Consider the following 21,009-nt stretch of genomic DNA (forward strand, 5'->3'; position numbering starts at 1 on the left):
ATATATACTATATATACTATATCTAGTATATATACTATATATACTATATATAGTGTAGGCCTATATAGTATAATATAGTCTGCTGTGCATGTCATTGCTCCGCTGATATGGTGGATCTCATTCAGACCGTTTGACAGACACAGAGACCCATTTGGGTCTCTGGTCTCTGACAGTTTAGAGATGTCTGTTTGCTGTGCTTCATCGGAGGTCTACACGGATGCAACGCGTCACTGCCCCCCCACAGCAGAGCGAGTCCACTAAAATGAACTGAAGCTGCTACGCTACCAGCTGCGCTGTTCACCTCTATCTTTATAGAGAGTGGACACGAAGCGGCGGACGGGTCTGTGATACTCAGAGCTCAAACCTGAAGACGGGGAAGTGCCCCTGGGATGGCTCTTCCGCAGACAGGGGGGGCTCTTGAACCCCTCACAGTCTCTGAAAGCACAACTAGTCGATCACGAGTGGCTCAACAGCTAGATCTACAGATAAACTCATCTTTCAGAAATTTGACCGACCAGGTTGACACTTCAGCGTGAGAAATCGGGGTGTGGCGTGTGCGCGTGTGAAACCAGTCAAATGCGTGAGAGTTGGCATTTATCTCTACATAGGGGAGTGGGTCCACTTCCATATAGCACCACCATGTAGCACCGCCATGTTTGTACAGTGGCCAAGAACGGCAAACCAATCACTTACTCGCATTTTTACATTGAAGTAAAGGCCCCCGAAGGTTCTACTACACGCTTCGAATGGAGAGGTACTCACTTGGTTGCAGTCTGCAACCTAATCGCTAGGTCCGCTTGGATGGAGCACAGAGCAGATTTTTTATTGAACTCAAATATCACAAATCCACATGTTGTTTTTACACTTCAGTTTTTCTACACACTAAACAAACAAGATCTAGTTTGTTGATTGGTGAGCTTTAGAGGTTCTGGTTAAGCAGATTTCTTTTGTTTTTTTAACTTTTGGACAGAGCTAGGCTAGCTGTTTGCCTACGCTTGAAGGCCACATGATAAGCTAGCTAACTGGCTACTGGCTGTAGCGTTACACTTTTTATCTTAAAAGTGATAACATATGAGTGGTATTAATCTTCTCATCTCGCTCTTGGGAATTAAAGCGTACAAAAGCATTTTCTAAAATGTCAAACTATACTTTCAAAGTTAAGTTATTAATTATTTTTTAAAGCTCAACAATCTGCCAAACAAACAGCCCTTACTTTGTCTTTGACACTTTGTTGTCATGGCTAATTTAGCAGGTAGTTCCCTAACCACACATCCTATAGTAAAGTTAGCATTCTACAGGTCTTATATTTAACGAGTAGGGCTGTGTTCAAACATTTTCTTCTGCTGAGCACGTCAACCTTGTGTTCAGTCATTGGCCACTTTACACTTCCATTCATGTTCATGAAAGCTCATCCTTCGAACCGTGAGGAGGAAAGTGTAATTTGGTTGTAAAAGCATTCACCGGGGATTATCAATCATACATTTTATTCCAAGTCACATATTTTTGCGTGAAGAACAAAAAGAAATAGACTAAATGAAGTGAAGTGTGTGCTCCCTCCTACAGATTTTGATGGATAGCATGAATCACTCGTATCTCTCCGTCTTGTTCTGCCATTGTTCCTTCAAGCTTAAACTAGTTCAGGTTCTATTTTTATTCCAGCGAGGAAAGGCTAAATCCCAGTATCTGGATAGAAATGTAATGAACCACACAGGAAAGGGCTACTTTATTGTGTATGTTTGAATTTGTACACCTCTTTTGGAATTATGTAATGTATTACTTTAGTATGAATGTTTCTTTGTAAATGTATTTGTCAATTTCATAATAGGAATGTGTGTGTGTGTGTGTGTGTGTGTGTGTGTGTGAGTGTGTGTGTGTGTGTGTGTGTGTGTGTGTGTGTGACGAATGATAGCATCACCCTCTATATTTCCTCTGCCGGTGTCTGGCGCCCACATGGATATATTGTGGTGATGATAAAGGGATATTAAAACTCATAGCTTCTTTCCCTGCCCGACTGTCTGTCTACACAATCATCAAATCACAGGCAACATGCACACACACAGACACACAAACATGTGTGCACTTAGCAGAACAAAGTGAGTTATTATTTGCTGAGGATATAAAAACTGCACAGAGCCGAGATTCATGTTTTATATCCTCTTTCTATTCTGTTTCATCAGATCACTGTGGCTTTAGGTACTGTGAATAGACTGTTAGTAGACACACCAAGAACACACAATCATTGGTTTGACTCAAGTTTTATAGCATGAATGTGTAAACCATTTAAAGCTATAGAGCGTAGGTTTTGTTGCCCCAAGGAGGAATTCTAAGTAATGGCGGTAACACTGTCGGCCTGTCCACGTGATCCAAGCATTACGTGATACCCCACCCCTCCTCCACACAGTTGCTAGTAGCAAAGGAGGACACAGCGGATTAAAATATCCTGATGGACTCTTCAGAAGAGGTAATTATCTTCACTTGAGTTTCTGCGTGGCAAAGTCACTGGACGACACAATCTTCTCAACACAGCTGTACTAAGAAACACAGAGAGAGCTGCGTGGAGCTGATAGTCTTAATTAGCTTTGTAGCAACTCATTTGGCAATGGCTTGAATGCAACTGAATTAGTACACAATGCATTGTTTTTTTCTACCACCATAGCAGTACAATAACCATTTCCCAACAAAACAAAACTAATTCCCATCAGAACATATTATACAATCTGTGCCAAGCCATAATTGACCTTCAGTTAGCCTTTCAACAGCTTCAGGCCTCACTGCATAGCCTAAAGTTAGTGCTAAATACTAAGAAAACCAATGTATGACGTTTTCCAAGGCTTGTTCCCACTCCCCAGATAATATAACTATCAACACACTAAATGGGGACTTAATTGAAAATGTTTCATCATATAAGTATTTAGGTTTTAGGCTATGTAATCTCCTCAAGCAGAATTCCAGCATATTCTGTCTCTGTTCCACCAGGTGGCGCTCTTACCAAGTTCCAAGGGTTTGTGTGGTTTGTACAGAGGAAATTCCAGATTATATAAGGCAGCTTTGGACATCTCAGATGTGAGGCATTAATTTGTGGTCGCTAGTTTTTCATTGTTTGGGTAGGTTGCTAGGTAGGTTGCCTGGGTGTTTAGCAGCTGCAAGGTGATTTTTAGGATGTTGAGAGTGGTTGGTTACTATTGTCATTTTTGGTGGTTGCTAAAGTAAATGAGGTGTTTTCTGTTGTGGAATTTCCATCTCCAGCGCCTGCGTCATTTAAACAGCATATGCACCTGCGCCCTTGGGCGTGCTGGTCTTACAGGGAGCTGTGTTCAGGTGCATTCTTGGCATATTGCAATCTTAAGGCAGCGGAAAATGATCAAGCCATTGACCAACAAAAACTTGCAATAGCGTCACAATTGTGTCACAGTCACAAAAGTGTCACAGTCACAAAACTGTACAAGTGTGAAGTTGAGATCAAAATGACGGCTAAGTTTACAGATGGGTGTAGTCCGAGCAAGGGTGCCGGTAGTAAGGGGGCTAGAAAGTAGGGAAGTGGCCTTGGTCCCACCGCTTTACACCCCTGAAGTGACATTGTGGTTGGTGTTATCCCATTGCAAAATGGTCTCTAGTTTGTATTAATTATGTATATTGTCTTGGCATACGCTATTAGAAATATTACCAAATTGCTTCAGTTTCTTTACCTGAATGTTACTGTCTTTATTTACACTGTTTGGCCACAGAGAAGAACAGGTCCGAATAAGGAATACTGCCCCACTTGGGTGTTGTCATTTTTTCGTGATTGTCATTGAGCTCAGTGCTGACACACACACCCCTGTGTGTGCAGGACTGTTACACGTGACGTCTGGATTGTTTTCACTTGGAAACTTCCACCAAGCCAATTCCAAGTAACTTCAACTGAAACTGGATTTAAAACAAACTGAGTTGTAAGATGTTCAGTTCATTGGTGTAGTGTTTTCAGGTCTGGTCGCTCATCTCAGTCAGACAGACACTGTGTGATGTCATGTTTGTGGATTGCCATAGCAACCTGCAGTACGCCACGTGGCTGTGTTGTTTCCACAGTCTCCATTAATTTTATTTGCTTCTAATTGAAACGCCCACACTGTCCTGGCATCTGGACTTCAGGGGTGATTTAGGGCACCTAAATGCTCCATTGAACTGATTGGGCGCAATGGATTGTGGTATACCGAGGAGGGCTAGAAAAGACACATAAGTTGTTCCCTCCAAATTTGGGCAGAAAAAGGCTGTATTTCTCAGCTGCATCTAGAAAGGCCTTTGATCTGAAACAGGTTCATGGATTGATTTTGACTAGAATGTGTGGAAAGACCCACAGATAGAGTGGGTTTAGACGTTGAGCACATTGGAAAGAGATAAAACGAACGCAATTTGTTTCTATAGATGGTCTTAAATCCGACTTTTTAGAGATTTCCAGGGTGTTCCTTAAGGTTAGATTTTAGCCCCTATTTTATTTTCCATATTCATAAATAATATTGGAAAGGACGTGCAACCTGCTAAATTGCACCTTTATGCAGATGATACTGTGATATATTCAGTTGCTTCTTCTCTGAAACAGAGCCATAAATGACCTTCAGTTAGCCTTTCAACAGCTTCAAGTCTCACTGCATGGCCTCGAGTCAGTGCTAAATACTAAGAAAACCAAGTGTATGATGTTTTCAAAGGCTTGTTCCCAATCCCCAGATAATATAACTATCAACACACTAAATGGGGACTTAATTGAAAAGGTTTCATCATATATTTAGGTTTAATCTCTGTTATGTAATCTCATCAAGCAGAATTCCAGATGTTTTCATCTCTTTTCCACCAGGTGGCGCTCTTACCAGGTTCCAACGGTTTTTACTGAGCTGGGGAAAAAAGCTTTCTCTTACTTCGCTCCATGGTCTTGGAATAACTTTCTAAACTTTATATTTAAATTACCTAGTCCCATTAAATGAATTTAAGGCCATGTTAAAATGCCATGTAACTTCAAAATGTAACACCCACATGACCTGTTCCTTTCCTTTATGTGTGATGTTTGATTGTTTTCACTATGCTTCGACTTCTCTTTATTCATCCTTTTGGGAAGACTCCCGCAAGGATATTGAAATTTCCAGCATCAGTTTTTAGAAAGAAGAAAAAGACAGTATTAAGATAACAATTACAACAGTAATAAAACTAATAACAATATAAACCTTTGGCTATAAAAAGACATAAAAAGACATTTAGCATAAATTATCAGTCCATTGTTAGTGTCGAGTCGAGTGTTCAGGTGTCCAGGTACATGCTGTATGTCTATTTAAACTGTTACTGGTGTGCCATCTTGGCCAGGTCTCCCTCGGAAAAGAGATTTCAATCTCAAGTGACTTCCTGGTTTAATAAAGGTTAAATTAAAAAAGAATTAGTCTTTTCCTCTAAACGCTATTCCTCATCGGCATTTCATCTTGAAACCATCCCTCAGCTCTGATCGATTTCTTTGTGGTTCCTTCCGCTCACTGTTTATGTCTGAAACTAGGTTTTCTACATTAATCTGCAAAATAAAAACCAGCATGAAAAATAAAAAAGTAATGAGAAAATTATAAAATGGAGCATTTTTAAATCTATCACTGTCTAAGAATATCTTAAACTGCAAAGGCTGTTCATGAAATATGTATAAACAATTTATCCTAAAGTATTCCGTAACAGGCGCTTTCCTCACAGCAGACTGATTGTATCCATAATGATAATTCCCATCCCAAACACAGATGGGTTGCTTTATCGGTTACCATAACAACTGGTAACCAAGGAGCAATAATCAACCTTTCTTGTTTCCTACTTTGTGTGTGTGTGTGAGAGTGTGTGCGCGCAGGCTGTATTTCTTTCAGTCAGCCATGTGTGTGTGTGTATGTTACCCTCCATATAAAAGCTATTGTACCCTTGAGGATTTTCCGCCTGCTCTGGGGCTCCCGACGGTACTTAACTAAGAGGTTAAAAAAAAACACATCCATTTGGGATGTTATAAATAATATCATTCATACTCAAATGGGTTTTAAAAAACGCATCATGATTGTTTTTTTTCAGCTAATGGAAAACGATGTGGCAATTCAGTCGAGTAATCAGGCTAGTTTCCCCTCTTACAGTTCTCTCAACAATCTGAGACATACAGGATAGAAACTGTCATTAAAAAAATAAATTTTATTGAGTGACGGTGGGCAAGTGACCTTGCCCAGTGTGTGTCTGTAGCATACAGCAGTGCAGGCTGATGCTGTATGAAAATCAATTTCAGCCTTGTGTTTACAAGTCAAATTGTCAGTAGGACTATTTTTGCTTTCTTAGAAAGTCATCTCTATGGAAATCTACACTAACGAAGCAAAGTCTTCCATAGTACGGAATGTGTAGGAATGTATGAGATTCCACATTAAATTGATATTATTCCTGGCTTCAGTTCTCAATCTCTTTACAGTTATTCCTTTTATCATATTCCTCCTCCTCTCTTTCTTTATTTAACCTCCCCCCTTCTCTCTCTCCCTCTCTCTCTCTCTCTCTCTCTCTCGCTGTTTCTCTCTCTCTCCTTAGCCTAAAGCATGCGTTTTTTCTGTTTCAGTGGAGCACTTAAGTCTTCCCCTCTGTACAGCCTGTAATGAGGGCTGCCAGCTGTGTCTCAGTGGATAGTACACACACACACACACGTGCAAGCCACAGTATGTCACTCCTTCACTTGTAGGTAAAGCAGATATAAACATCACATGATGTAATCAGACACACATGTGATCAACCTGTGTGTTTGTGTGTGTGTGTGTGTGTGTGTGTGTTTGTAATAAGGCAGAAAGATTATTTGTGTTGAAATTCTTTTCTCTGTTTCTTTGTAAATTAAATATATGTGGGGTTTGAACAGAAATAAACAAGCAATTTGAAGACATAGATTATGCGCTTGGAGAATCTAATTGGCTTTTTTCCATTATTTTTCAGACATATTCAAAACACGCATTAAACATAAACTTATAGTTTGTTGCAGCCTTATCTTATGTGTATCAATGCTGCAGTAAACTACTGTGCAGAGATTTGAACCATCCCGTCTGTGTGTTTGACAGAATCCTGGCCACGGTGGGGTCGGACTTTGACCTGCGAACGCTGCGCGCGGTGAGAGTGCTGAGACCCCTGAAACTCGTGTCAGGAATCCCTAGTAAGTCACTCAACATTTCAAGATTTATATAAGAGACAATATGTATTTTGCATATTATTACTACAGAAACAACTTTCTCTCTTTGTTTTTGCTTTGATATGTTGATATATTCTTTACCTCTCTACCCTTCAGATGTAGGTACAGATGTAAATGTAGTGAACTAGTCCTTGAGTGTTATGAAGTTATCATTTCATCTATAGAGTTGGAAAGTTTTCAATAGAACATTGAAACAAGGAAACGTGCGCTAGAGAATTTTATTGAAGCCTGGGGCAGCTACAGTAAAGGCTTGACTTCAGTAGTTAAAAAATAACTCCTGATAATTACTTGAGATGGAGCATCATGTTCACAAGTGATAATTACATTGTACTCACTCAGTTTAGCTGCTGAGAGCTGGGAGCCGTTACCAGTGCTGAAAAGAACTGAACAAAAGAACAAAAATAACAGCAGTCAGACAATCAGACAGTAATGCCATCACATCACAGGTAACAGTAGTTATTTAGGGGGGGTGGGTACAATGGTATTATAACTAATAGAATTGATGGCCAACAACAACAAAAATAAGATCCAAGGTGCAGTAAAATCTTGGTTGTAGTGTAAAGCAGGCTTTTTCAACAATAGGCCTGCTAACCCTCTCGTTTCTCCCCACTCTCCCGGGTTTTCTGTCTCTCAGGTCTCCAGGTGGTATTGAAGTCCATAATGAAAGCCATGGTTCCTCTGCTTCAGATCGGCCTGCTGCTTTTCTTCGCCATTGTCATGTTCGCCATCATCGGGGTGGAGTTTTACATGGGCAAATTCCACACCACCTGCTTCAAGATAGAGACTGGTAAGAGCAACAGCTTGGCTGTGGCGTGTGTGTACGACAACACTAATTATCGGCCGAGTTGACGCCAGGAAAAACTTTCTCTTCTGTCAGCTGCGTTGCCATATTTGTTACGTATGAGAGCGTACTGTATATTGCATTGCATATTTATGCAGGCATACTTAAATTATTCATAAGCTCTGAATGTATTGTACATGTGGCTTATGAGTAGCCATACATTCCCAGCGCTGGCAGGCACTGTGCCAATAGCAACATACAAACAAGTAAACAGCAGAATTTCTGACAGCCATTTTCACACCTTGATATTGATTATTAGTGTTTTCACAGGCTCCAGGTTTTGATTGATTACTTCTGCTGTATCCCAGTAGAAATGTGCATGCAATCGGCCTCCAGATGAAGTTCTACCACAGACGCTAGTTAAATTTAAATGTAAATGTGCTGTATTTATATAGTCCTAGTTCCATTTCTCTCTTACATCAGAAGTGCATGCTAGGGAGCAGCAGTAATACCTTGCTGTGTGTTTGGGAGTTGAGCAGCTTCTTTATAACAGTGTTTTGTAAGTTTTATACACTTTCATGGGATAGTTTAGATATTTTCAAGTGAAGAAGCAGACAAGCTGTGGACGGAGGCAGCAGCTAAACATATTTACACCACCTAAAAAAGTCAATGTCAGTTTAAGTGTAAGCTATATTTAGAATGCTTTTATTATTTTGCCTTGGTAGTCCTGTTTAAAGGAGAATTACAGTCGATTTCAACACGTAGGTCTGTTGTTTGTAAATGTGGAGTGCTGTCAGTAGAGAGAAAAACTAAAAAAAGTCAGTGCTGCCTACACCGAGTTATCCTCCTGCTAGTGTTAGCATCCAGGACGCTGAAACAGGGCAAGTTAGAAACGTGCTTTCAGCCTCTTTTCATGTTCAAAATGTCATAAGTGCCTACCCATGGGAAGTGATTCCTTCTGAGTGAACACGGTGAATCTGACTGCTGTAGATGTGACAGAAATGTATACAAGTTGTGCTAATTCAGCAGTGTTTAGTTGCGGTGTGACTTAGGGGCTGTCTACAAACCCCTTGTGTGTGAGTTAGAGTAGCAATAAAACTCATTACTGGTTAATCACAGCCAGGTTGTTATTACTTTGTTAATATTATATGCAGCATTATGGTAATTGTACAAAATACAATACATCTGTTCAGCTGAAATTACCCATTGTGTTTGAAGTGATAAACACTGAGAAGGCTTCATTCCCGCACTGCTGCTTTCAGATAGAGTGTGAAGGCGTGACTTGAGGGTTATTGGCTGGGCCAGCTGTGAGGTGTGTGTGTGTGTGTGTGTGTGTGTGTGTGTGTGTGTATGTTTGTGTGTTTCAACCCAGTCAGGGTTCTCATAGTGTTGTGAGCCATTGTGACAGCCTGTTCATTTACAGTACGTGTGTTATTGAGTTATTTTAGTCACAGAGGCACAGCGGGGTTTGAAGATGAGCAGCACGGGTAACAACTTTCTACATGCACACGGACTATTCCAGGATTTTTTAAGTAGGGTTGGGGCCAAAGATTATATAAGACTATATCATAGAAAATCTGTTTAGAAATATAGGAAATATTGGATAGGATAGAACAAAACAATGTACAATGTAATTTTGCTAAATTAGACACACAAAATTCATTAACCAAATACAATACACATTTTTTATGGGCTCTTAAGGCGAAAATTTGGATGGTCATCATGGAAACATTAACTGGTCATATGACAAGGGCTCGGAAGGATTTACTGCTACTTCTAAACTTGCCTTAAAATTTCAACCAAGTACACAGTTGCCCTACAACGTGTTGTAAAGTATATACTGTATGTAGCTAATGGAAAGGCAGTGATTGTGACAGTACTATGATCCAATGGAAATGCAATTTGTCAGATTGACAGCACTCTAGCCCAATGTATTTGCGGGGCTACGGTGGGGATCATATTTCAGAGGGCGGGTGCCACCCCAGGCCCCCCTTTAGACCCACCCCTGTACATGAGAGTTTTTTTCTGTGTGTGTAGGTAATGCTGGAAAAAGACCTTGTGTTTTTTTCAAGTGCGTATTCTCTGGACACCCTTTACTTGAGTTCAGAGCTGTTCAAGACCTTCTTTGCGTGGAGGAAATTGTATTTTCTTCTAGTTTTTTTATGTGCTGAGACTTTGCCTTTAGATACGTTATGGATGCCTTGTCATGAGTTTCTAATTCAGTTTAGTTAAAGACAAACACACAAAGGGATTGAATTGGATAATTTCCCTTGGGACATTAATTAGACTCTGAACATAGTCAACAAATTCCAGAATTAGTTAAGATCTTCTGTATATTTATTCAGTATTTCACCAACATCCTATTTCCACTTGCACTGCTTTGTAATTCTGGACTAATAATCTTGACGGTTCACTAAAATATTCGGCTTCTCTTCTTAATCTGTTCCCATGCACATGAAAGGAGATGGTAGAATGTGTATTTCAAGAACAGCCCCATTCACACCATTCAAATTCTCGCCTAAACGTTGTATTTAAAAAATAAGAAAAGATCCAACTTAAATGATGAGCTCTAATTATTTTGTGAATGTTCTAATTTCAATTAGGAACTGCACCAAGTAGAAGAAAATAGAGCCCTGCGATGTTCCCAATCATCCGTGGACACTGAGTCTGGCTGACACAGCACCTGTCAGTAGGAAGAAGAGGGACATATTTTACTGGAGGGACACCAGAGGGATGTTGGCTGTGCAATTTGGCTTTGAAAACCATCGTTAAAACTTGGCACAGCTTGTGATCGTGGCACTGTCTCTCATGAAACTGGGTGAACAAGGCATCTGTTATACTCAGCACATTTATCCTGTATTCTGATCCCCATCTGCTGACGTGTGCCAGCACATCCTTTCAACAAACTCTCAGCACCATCCCTGTACCCTGTCACTGCGTAATCCCTGGAAACTCAAGCACATCTTGCATAGTTAGACCACGGGCACACTAAGGACACACATCTTGTACAAACAATACTCAAATTTCATAGCTCATTGTTGCGCATGTATCGTAGCCTGTTTGATGCATTTGGCATTCATCAGTGTTTGGATTGTGTCCTTGTTAGCACAACGTCAGGAAATGTGTGCTGTGGGGTTATTGTACAATAAGGCAAACAGACTTAAAACACACCCCAAAAAACACCTAAACCAAGACTAAGTTATCATCAAAACCAGGGTGTATTGAGTCCCACACTGCATGCCACCATAAAATGTTGATGATAGACCCTCCTTAACTTGATCTGAAAGATCCATGTTCCCGTAAAAAAAAGGATTCTTCTTCATTCACTTCTTTGATTGCCATAAGTGTATCATGAGAAATGCCTTGATATAAATAATTAAAAGACAGTTGTGGTCTTGAACGGTCATGAAATAAAATCCAGTGTCCTCTTTATCAGAGGCCGTGAAAGGCGGCCGAATCCGAGACGAGACCTAAACCTTCAAAAAGTGGTCTGGGGTACTCCAATACTGGTCAATACATTTTGATTTACAACCTGAAGTGCACATCCTTTACGATGCTGTGTATCTGTAGGTAACATTGGGATGGGATTTCCCACACTGAGGTGTGCATGTAAAGTCCAATAAGCATCACTGAAAGCCTGCTCTGTGTGAGGCCCTTTCCGGCAGCGTGGCCAACAATGTGCTGGCAGCTGCACATGTATGCAGCTGTGGTGCAGGTTCCACTAGTATGCTCCACTGGTTCGAATATATAAGATGTAAGATAAAGTGCAAGTACAGCAGGGATCTTGGTTGGATTGAGCCGGGAGGATAGTATCAAACAAAAAACGACACAAAAATGATTCATTCATTAAATGTGACCTGTCGGGGGTTATTATCAACGTGTTTCTTGCTGGTTTTTCCTTAGAGAAACTTAACAAATGGACCAACCCTTTCCATACAAAACCTGAACATTGTCAAAAGACAATTGAGACTCGAAAGGTGTTTTTATTTTATAATCTTGTTTTATTTGCTTAATCTTTCCCTTGTGATGGTTGCAGCTGCTCCCAGATCGCTGCTCTGAATGCCTGGAACCCTCCTTCACACACTTTAGTTTTCTTTATACTTTACACTCAATAGCTATATTTCTCCCTGAATTAAATTTGGCCTTTTGCAATTATAAATAAGCAAACGTATACTGAAAATATCGACATGAGGATTTTGATAAATAATCACCAGTAATCTGGATGCAACGATTAAATGGGTTAAGGCAAATAATAAAACGGCTATTAAGTCTTAGTTTACTTTACTGTAATGCAACCAGAAGACAACACTTGTGTCATATCACGAAATTACGATATCCAAAATCGAAGAGGATATCTAAACTCATATATCAATTTTGATATAATATCGATATATTGCACCCCAAGAATAGGAACTCCAGCATCCTTTTGTAATATGATATCCTCAATCGCAGTCACTGTGATATGCTAAAAAAAGTATTTTTTCGGTGGTTCAAATATTTCAATGCTTTTGATGTTGCAGATGTAACAAGAGAACTGTGCTTATGTTGTAGGGGTCCTTGTTGTGATGTAGAGGCACACCACCCAATAGTAACTTTCACCTGCAACATTAAGGCTAAAAATTAGTCGAGAGAAATGTGCAGAGTAAATTAAATGAGAACCCATAAAACAGCATGTCTTAATGTTTTGTTAAGTAACTGTAAAGGAAAAGGGGGAATCTCACAAACAGGTAACTTCCAGATGTTGTACGTGGAGAGAGAGGCTGTGTTATTTGCTGATGGCCAGGTGCCTCAGCTGCCGGATCATGCTGCTGAACAGGGAGCCAAGCCACAGAGCTAAACTCTAAATTCACTTTGTACTGGCCTTCACCGTTTGGCCACAGGCTTTGTGCAGTGACTGACAGAATGAGGTTGCATGCTAAGGTTAGGAGGTCAATGGGCTTCATTGAGAGGAACCAGTTGAGAGGGGCTGGGCAACAAGGAGGATGTCCCCAGGAGATTCCCTTTGGAAGGTTTACCGGCATGACTGATGACCTGTTGTTAGGAGGGAACATCAGAGCAGCATGAGGCAGCTGGACAAAGGCGCAGGGGAAAAGGATATTTTTCTGTTTTGCTGTCCCTGCACCAGATCTGACCTACATATTCAATGTCACTTGGGCTTTAGTGGCACTTTGAGATCTATCTGTCCATCTAGCCATCTATCCATTTCCCAATCTAATAGATATTTCAGAAGCAATTTAAGGTAAAACATAAATATGCATATCCAATCTCATTCCCTTCCTCTCTGTGTCAATCAGGTGAGAGAGCTGCAGACTGGCCTTGTGGTCTGGAGCCCCCTGCCAGGATGTGTCCCAACGGGACCCAATGCAGAGAGTACTGGACTGGACCCAACTTTGGCATCACCAACTTTGACAACATCCTGTTTGCAGTGCTTACTGTGTTCCAGTGCATCACCATGGAGGGCTGGGTGGACATCCTATACAGCGTGAGTCTATATGCACCAAAGACTACAGATTTCTTGCTGTTGCATCTGTTTTCCCTTACATGTTGTTCATCAACATCTTCAATTTTTGCTCAGCTATTTCTCACCTCATGGTGGCCAGGATTTAAGATTTCTTTGCTGTGTGTTTTGTCGATTTATCAGTTATTTAACAGTTTGGCCCAGAGTATCATAACAATTACTGGCCAGATTGGTGTGGTTGTTTATGGTCATCAGAATATGATTAGTTATGATTATGGTGCCACTGCCAGGGCAAATATTTCCCTAGACCAACAATTAGTTCTATGGCATTGTGCCTGAGGACAACTAAAGACTGGATATTATTTTAATTAGTTGTTGATATTTATGCTTCCCTGAACATGAGTATAAAATGATCTGATAAACCCCTTATTCCTGGGGAGAATTAACCCTTTTATTATTAGACATCAAATAAACTTTCACTTTCATCCTTAAATACCAAGGTATCTATTCATGTAAAAAGCAGATTGCTGTTAGCATATTTGCATTTTGTATTCTGAAGAACGCAAGTCATTAGGGCTGCATAATATGAGAAAAAATATGTTTTGACTGCAATTGAAATATGAGTCATCAGTTTTAAAATAATTCTTCTATTTGTCATGGTGTCATTTTTGCAAGGATCTGTGCCAATCAAAACATTTTTTGTCTAAAGTTTGTGAAACTTGCCAGTAATTCAACATTGTATTGCAAAACATACACTATTTTGCCTTTAGCAAATATTGCGCCTCTTTGCGATTTGGATATTGTCCATAATAATTGCGATTAATTGTGAAGCCCTACAAGTCAGTGTCTTGGTACACCTTACAAAAAAAGAAAGAAAACTATTACAGATAGGGAAGATAATAAGAATATAAAATGTATAAAAACTAGGGCCGTCAGGGTTATTGCTATGAGATTAAAGACAAAGCATAACTCGTTATAATTGTTTACATCATGATAATCGTGGGCACCAAAGATTCTTTAATGTACACCATCACTGGTGCTGTTACCAAATAATCTTTGCTTTGAAGAATTGCTCCGCTCTAAAATCTTTGGCTGCTGCCAAAGATTTTTTGTCAATTTTGACCCTTTCAGGCACCTTTACTTCTTGTCAAGCTGCCCATGGGGGTAAGCCTCTTTCCGGAATGCCTAGCTCCTATGGCACCATTTTGATGCTAACAAGCCATCACCTGCCGTTAGCATCCCATTGACTGCTATTCATTTTGACGACACTTTGACAGCGAATAACTTTACATCTGAAGCGTTTAAAGACTCTATATGCCTGTTGTTTATTTCTAAAGAAACACGACAATGTATAAAAGGCTCCATTACCTTGTAGCTCAAGTTATGGCTATTTATTTTGTAAAAAAACCATTGTGACACAATACTGTTGCATAGTCAACAAATCACCGTATTGTCAATAGAAGCTCGCAGACAATTTGGACTTTGGACATCAGCTGTATAGTTTTAATTAGTCTAATGTTATCTAGCATTTGTTGGAGGCTGCACGGTAACACTCAGCCATCACCGGAAAAGTGCTTCTAATATCCTTAGAGCACTGGTCTTTGTCCAGAGCAACGGGATCTGTCTGTCCATTTCTTTAACTGTCTATGAAGCTGCAACAGACACTTCCTACAACCTGCTGCAGCCATGAAGATGCACAACAGTTCTAAATGGCGCGTTTTACTTAAAAAATCTCCCAGACTGCTCTGTCAACAAATCAAAAGCAATATGCACCTTGTGTGAAATGGAACAAAAATATCACTGAAGCACTTCAGGTTTAAGTTACCATCTACAAAGTAAGCATGCAGCTAGCACAGCTAATCAGCTTGATGATGCTAGCGAACTCAAGCAAAGCACTATTTTGGAGAGTCGCCACAGACCTGTGGATGAAACCAAATCGAAAAAAGCGCTTGGAAAATGGTTGGAAACAAACTGCAGACCAGCTTGACATCTTGTCCTTGCACTTATGCTGAATGATTTATTTTTACATTTTTTAAAGAGCATGCTTCAGGGCAAATAAACAAATAAATCTAAAAGTCAAGTTGCTTTCTTTGCATTGATTCTATTCACAATCAAGATACACTGGTAAAAAATGGTTTACATTGATATTACAGACTTAAAGTGCCCATGTTTTGCTCATTTTTAGGTTCATAATTGTAGTTAATAAAGTAGTTTTACATGGTTTAATTTTCAAAAAACACCATATTTTTGTTGTACTCCACATTGCTGCAGATCCTGTATTCACCGTGTGTGTTTGGGTCTCTGTTTTAGCCACAGAGTGAGACATTCCACTTTTTTACTATCTTTGTTGAGAGTCACAAATGCAAAGTAGCTAGGTAATGTTCCAATCAGCTAGCCACTGTTTTTCCAACTTTGGTCAGTACAAGGCAGGATTAGTTGGGAGACTTCTTCAAAACGAAGGCCACTTGTGGAATACCTGCAGAACAGGGACATGAAAGTAGTTCTTTTTTAGATTATGGTCAACTAGCAGTGTGTTGCCATTGAGAACAAGCTAGCATGCAAGTGCTAGCATGGGCTAAGGTTAGCCACCTCGTCTCGGCTAGTTATGTAGAAAACCGTGGAGATTTTGAACAGCTCATCCGGAGACTGAAGGCAGAGGACATTCTGAAACCTGCATCCCAATCAAAACAGCATGGATTTGTTTTTTTTTTTCAAGTTTGTGTGTGGAAACACCAGAAACAGAAAAAAACACCCCAAATCCTAGAAAAGGAGATTTTTAATAATATGGACACTTTAAAACAGTTATATAATGCAAAATAATAAAAACAAACTAACCAGAACAAGGTAGAACTGTAGTATTTATACATATATAAGCCTCAATGGTATTTAACAGTGTAGAATGGCATTTAGCGTTGTAGAATAGTAAGAAAATGCATGGGAAATTGGATGGATGGTAATATAAATCTGGGTGTCATCTGCTTAAAAATATAAATTTACATGCACTTGAGGTAGAAAGTCGCACATTAAGAGCATGTGCAATGAGAAAAGCAGTGATGCTAAGACAGAGCCTTGTGGTACCCCACAGGGCAGGACATGTCAATCAGAATTGTAAATAACATTGTATGCCGTCAGGCATGAGATACCGATAGAAGAGATGGAAGAGATAAGATGTGTGTGTGTGTGTATGGGGGGGTACATTAGTGGTAGTCACCGTTATGGCTGTAAGATGTGCAATATCTGGTAGGGCACTGCTGCAATAATTTTTATTTGTTGTGTGATTATGCATTTGGGCATTATGCAATACATAAGTTATTGATCGCAGCATGGTTTAATGAGAAATTAAGTGCAATATGAGAAGAAGGATGTGCAGTGGGTTCTATTCTCTTCTGCTGTGAGTGTGACGAAGGGTAGGGGTGTCTTGTGTGAGGTTTATTGAATGTTGAACGCATTGGATGAGATATGTGCTTATCTTTAATTCAAGTATGTTTTTTGTGACATGTTTATATGTTTATTGCAGACATTTAGGTCTTTCTTTTATCTTTCTTTAATTATTTAATTAGCATACTTGGAGGTGCCTGAGGCCTAACATTTGTATTGCCAAAAACTACCTATGTTATTGTTGTGCACATACTCTATATCTTTCACTTTTTGCTTCCGGGATGGCTCTGGTGCTGCAGGAAATCCTGTCGGAGGAATGTATATTCCATATCCTTCCGCTTTCTTTGTGTTAGAATTTTAAATTTGTTGCATTTCTGAGGACTATAGTTACCTGCTCCTCAGATCTCTGAAGGGTAAATCCAGTCAGCTAGCTAGACTATCTGTCTAATCGGAGTTTCTATTGAAAAACTATTTTGCAGCGGCTCTATGCGGAGTTTAGCTTTGCCCATGACAATTCTGATTGGTTAAAGAAAATAAACCAAAGCACATTTTTCCTCCCATCCCACGAATGCTATGTGGAGTAGCCAGACCCTCCTTCAGCGTGCTTTGGAGGAGGGTCTGGCAAAGCAAGACTATTGTGCACACTTTTTGGGCTTTTACTGTATCCTGTCAGTTTCATATCCATGTTTTTTTTGGTAAATAATTACTGAGGTTTATTACTCTATTACCGAGGTCTTACCTTATAGCTGGCTACGGCCATGAATGTCACCAACCCAAACAGTTTTGTCCTCTAAATGCCAGCAGCTCTTTCTTTTTTGTCCATGCACCCAAAAGAATGATGTTGCCTTTAAAAAAAAAAATTAATCCCAGAATACAGAAAGAAAATCAAGAATCCCTAAAGGATAAGCGATGTCCAGCCAAGCAGAACTAAAAAGTGTCTGGGCCAATCCCACGATCCCATGATGTTTGCAAAATATGATACAAGTTTACAGCTAAAGACAAAAACGAATTTCGGCCTTTGTTGAAATTGTGATGAAAGATGTGAAAGGGTTCTTCTGGTGCAGGCACAGCTTGAGATAGTTTCAATGAGCAAAAGAAAAACAGAGGAAAATGGACTAGTTAACTTAAATAAAAAACTAGACTTGAAACTCGCCTACTTATAAAATTATAGTGAAAAAAACAATTTCCTTAATGCACTGTGGCTCCTGATACAGTTTTGGCCATCAGTGGAGGGATGGGAACCTCCGAACATCAGACTTATATGTGAGGCTATCCTAGCCTGTCCTACCAGACTCTGGTACATTTCATTTGTACAGAGAGTGTGGAGAGTCTGGCCACTCTCCATTGACAAGTGTTAACTTCCTTGAAGGCGGGTACTCTGGTGAAGTTTAAATCTATAGGATCTCCCCCAAGCCACTTAGGATCTGCCATAACCAATTGCTAACGTTTGGTCGTGACGTATGTCATGCGCATGTGCAACAAGAGGGGAGACTCTTAATGCATCCATGGGGGAGACCAAAAAGTTCTATATTTAGCATTAGCATCGCTAGCGTTAGCCTTAGCCAAATCCTTCACCACTAACGGAGCGAGCTGGAAAATCTAACTTTTTTCAAACCCCGTTGGGAGGAGGGCCACAACATCATGGCCACCAACAAAACTCAGCAAAGATCGTTGTTGCTTGGGCTTTAACTTCTGGATATTTGGACCCAATATAAGAATGGCTTTGCTCACATATTTCTCCGCCGAATACTCTTTGGGCATATGTGGAAGTTTCCGTTTGACAACAATGGCCACTCCTTCGTTTTAGAAGTTGCTGAGGAGGATGCAATTCTGTGATAGAATAGCTAAACGGCCGGTATCCACCTGCAGCAAATGTGTCTCCGTTAATAATGCAAGGTCAATATTTCTCTTTTTTAGTAAGCCCAGAGTGCTGGTATGTTTATGAGGAGCATTCAGTCCGCCACAAAATGAAAGATCACCCATTATTTATTTAGTAAACATGTCTGAACAGTGCCTCATTAGAAAGATTCTTACAAAAGACATTTTGCATGAGCTTTCCTGGACTAATGAGGTGAAAACTTTATTTTAATATTAAATAGATTCTTTTGTTTGTTTGTTTTCATAACAGGGTACTGTGTATAAGGAGGTGTGGCATGAGCAGCACGTTAGCAGACAACAGATGCTTCTGCCGTCCATCTGTGTCTACTCAGGATGCATTCAGGCACAGTAATGATTATAGCTAATTAGTATTCCTAATATTCACACAAACATACGTAAAAATAAGCTTTAGGTGGCATTTAATTAAGTCAAAAGAATGAGTCCTTCCATTGTACTCAGCAAATTATGTATTCATTATTTATTTGTTGCTTTACTTGCACATATACTACTTATATATATCTTTCTCTTTCTTCCTCCTTTCAGTTTTCTAGGTTACGCTCCCCTCCTTTACAGTTACCTTCTTTTCATCCCTAAACACATCCTTTTCCTTTCCCTGCCTTCTTCCCTTTTCCCTTTACTTCATCTTTTCTTTTCTCGGGAGATAACACCTAACTGGCACTACGTTGCGAGCCACTTACAGAGCCATCTTTCCTCCTCCTCCTTGTTCATGCTCTTCATCATTGTCACCCAGACGCACTGAGTGCAGCATCACTTTACAACAAATGTCTTATAGCGTTGATGTGACTGAACCAACCCAAATCCGACCATAATAATCTGTCCAAACCCGGCTCGGTTCGGGTAACCATGCCTTAATGGACTAGCCAGACCCTCCTCCGCAGTGCTGCAGAGGAACATCTGGCAATACAAGACTAAACTTAGCCTGACATTCATGTTAGCCGAATTTGAATCTCTATAAACATACAGTATATCTGCATAATAAATGCAGTATCTGTAGGCAACAGGACAAGGTTTTGGTATTGGAAGTGTTCTGGTTTTCCGTTTAACAAACTCACAGTATAGACTTTCATAGAGTTCATTATTTAGTTGTCAAATATCCTTTCCATCAGCGTTCATCGCATAAGCGTATATCGGTTAAGAGAAAATCTGATGAGACTGAACGTACTTCATTTGAGTTGATATTCATGAAATTCCATTGAATTTTACTGTTTCCATAAGGCCTTTTTTTAATTCGATGTCACTTAATTCGGATAAAAACGTGTGGATGGAAACATAGCTAGTGAGTCTAATCTGGTGAAGAATGGTATTGCTCTTAATAAAACCTTTTTTTTAAATCTGGAATTCTGCAATAAAAAAATGATGAATAAATAAAAATAAGATTAATCTAACAGCACAAATCTATTCTTGAAAAAAGATGTATTACTACCTGAGAAAAAGGAAATCCTTACAGGTGGGATTACCAACACCACAAATATCTATTAACCCCAAGTTGGCCCATGACTTCAGAGCATTTGTAGCCAGAGCCTGGTCCCTAGTGGCCTTTGCATTCGACCGATTAATATTTGGGTCCCACAAATCTGCACCAGTAATAAAATAACAGTCCGTTAACTCCAGCATTTGATTGGTGAGCGTATTACAGAATGTGCCATCAAAAACATTAGGCGCATAAGCTGTGATTCTGCTGTGGAGACCCCAGTCCTGCCTGTATCATCTGACCAGGAGGTACCATTTGACAACAATGGCCACTCCTTTGGTTTTAGAAGTTGCTGAGGAGGATGCAATTGTGTGTTAGAATGTATCGGCTAAAAGGCCGGTATCCACCTGCAGCAAATGTCTCCTGTGATAATGCCAGGTCAACATTTCTCTTTTTTAGTAAGCCCAGAGTGCTGGTATGATTATGAGGAGCATTCAGAAAAAGCACATGTAAAACACAGAACAAGAACATACGAGACAGTGACACAAAAGGGGGAGAGGGAAAAGGGTTTGTGATCAAGATTGGATATGGGCAGCAAAAATTGGAACACCAGCCCATAAATACCCGATTGTCACAGTATGGTTCCATATTAGACATTAAAATAAATGCATTTCTCATTACCAGAAACAAGAAACAAAAACCACCAACTAGAACGCACATTATAAGGGAAACTGTAGCCTGGGAGTGGCCCAGCTAATGTGGGGAGATTAGGCCATATTAAACTAGGTTGACATAGCATTCAGAAACACAGTCTCTGTAATCACATCAGACACAACACAGTAAACAGTCAGACACATTAAAAGAACAAGACAAACCAACGGTCCGTG

General features: G+C 39.9%; 1 protein-coding gene and 1 long non-coding RNA gene across 9 annotated transcripts in view; one reads left to right on the forward strand and one right to left on the reverse strand.

The window, feature by feature from the left end:
* Positions 1-21,009, forward strand: part of cacna1bb (calcium channel, voltage-dependent, N type, alpha 1B subunit, b) — a 211,439-nt gene that overhangs the window by 67,631 nt on the left and 122,799 nt on the right. For all 8 annotated transcript variants that reach the window (XM_034895434.1, XM_034895437.1, XM_034895435.1 and 5 more), the window contains 3 exons: positions 7,068-7,159; positions 7,830-7,982; positions 13,271-13,458. In XM_034895434.1, the coding sequence (XP_034751325.1) occupies positions 7,068-7,159; positions 7,830-7,982; positions 13,271-13,458 (433 nt within the window). The remainder of the gene's footprint in view (positions 1-7,067; positions 7,160-7,829; positions 7,983-13,270; positions 13,459-21,009) is intronic.
* The window catches only part of LOC117958826, a 14,660-nt gene continuing 11,793 nt past the window's right edge, over positions 18,143-21,009 (reverse strand). The window contains exon 3 of the long non-coding RNA XR_004659800.1: positions 18,143-18,305. This is a non-coding gene — a long non-coding RNA (uncharacterized LOC117958826). The remainder of the gene's footprint in view (positions 18,306-21,009) is intronic.

Source organism: Etheostoma cragini, chromosome 16 (genome assembly GCF_013103735.1).
Source record: "Etheostoma cragini isolate CJK2018 chromosome 16, CSU_Ecrag_1.0, whole genome shotgun sequence".
Classification (NCBI taxonomy): Eukaryota; Metazoa; Chordata; class Actinopteri; order Perciformes; family Percidae; genus Etheostoma; species Etheostoma cragini.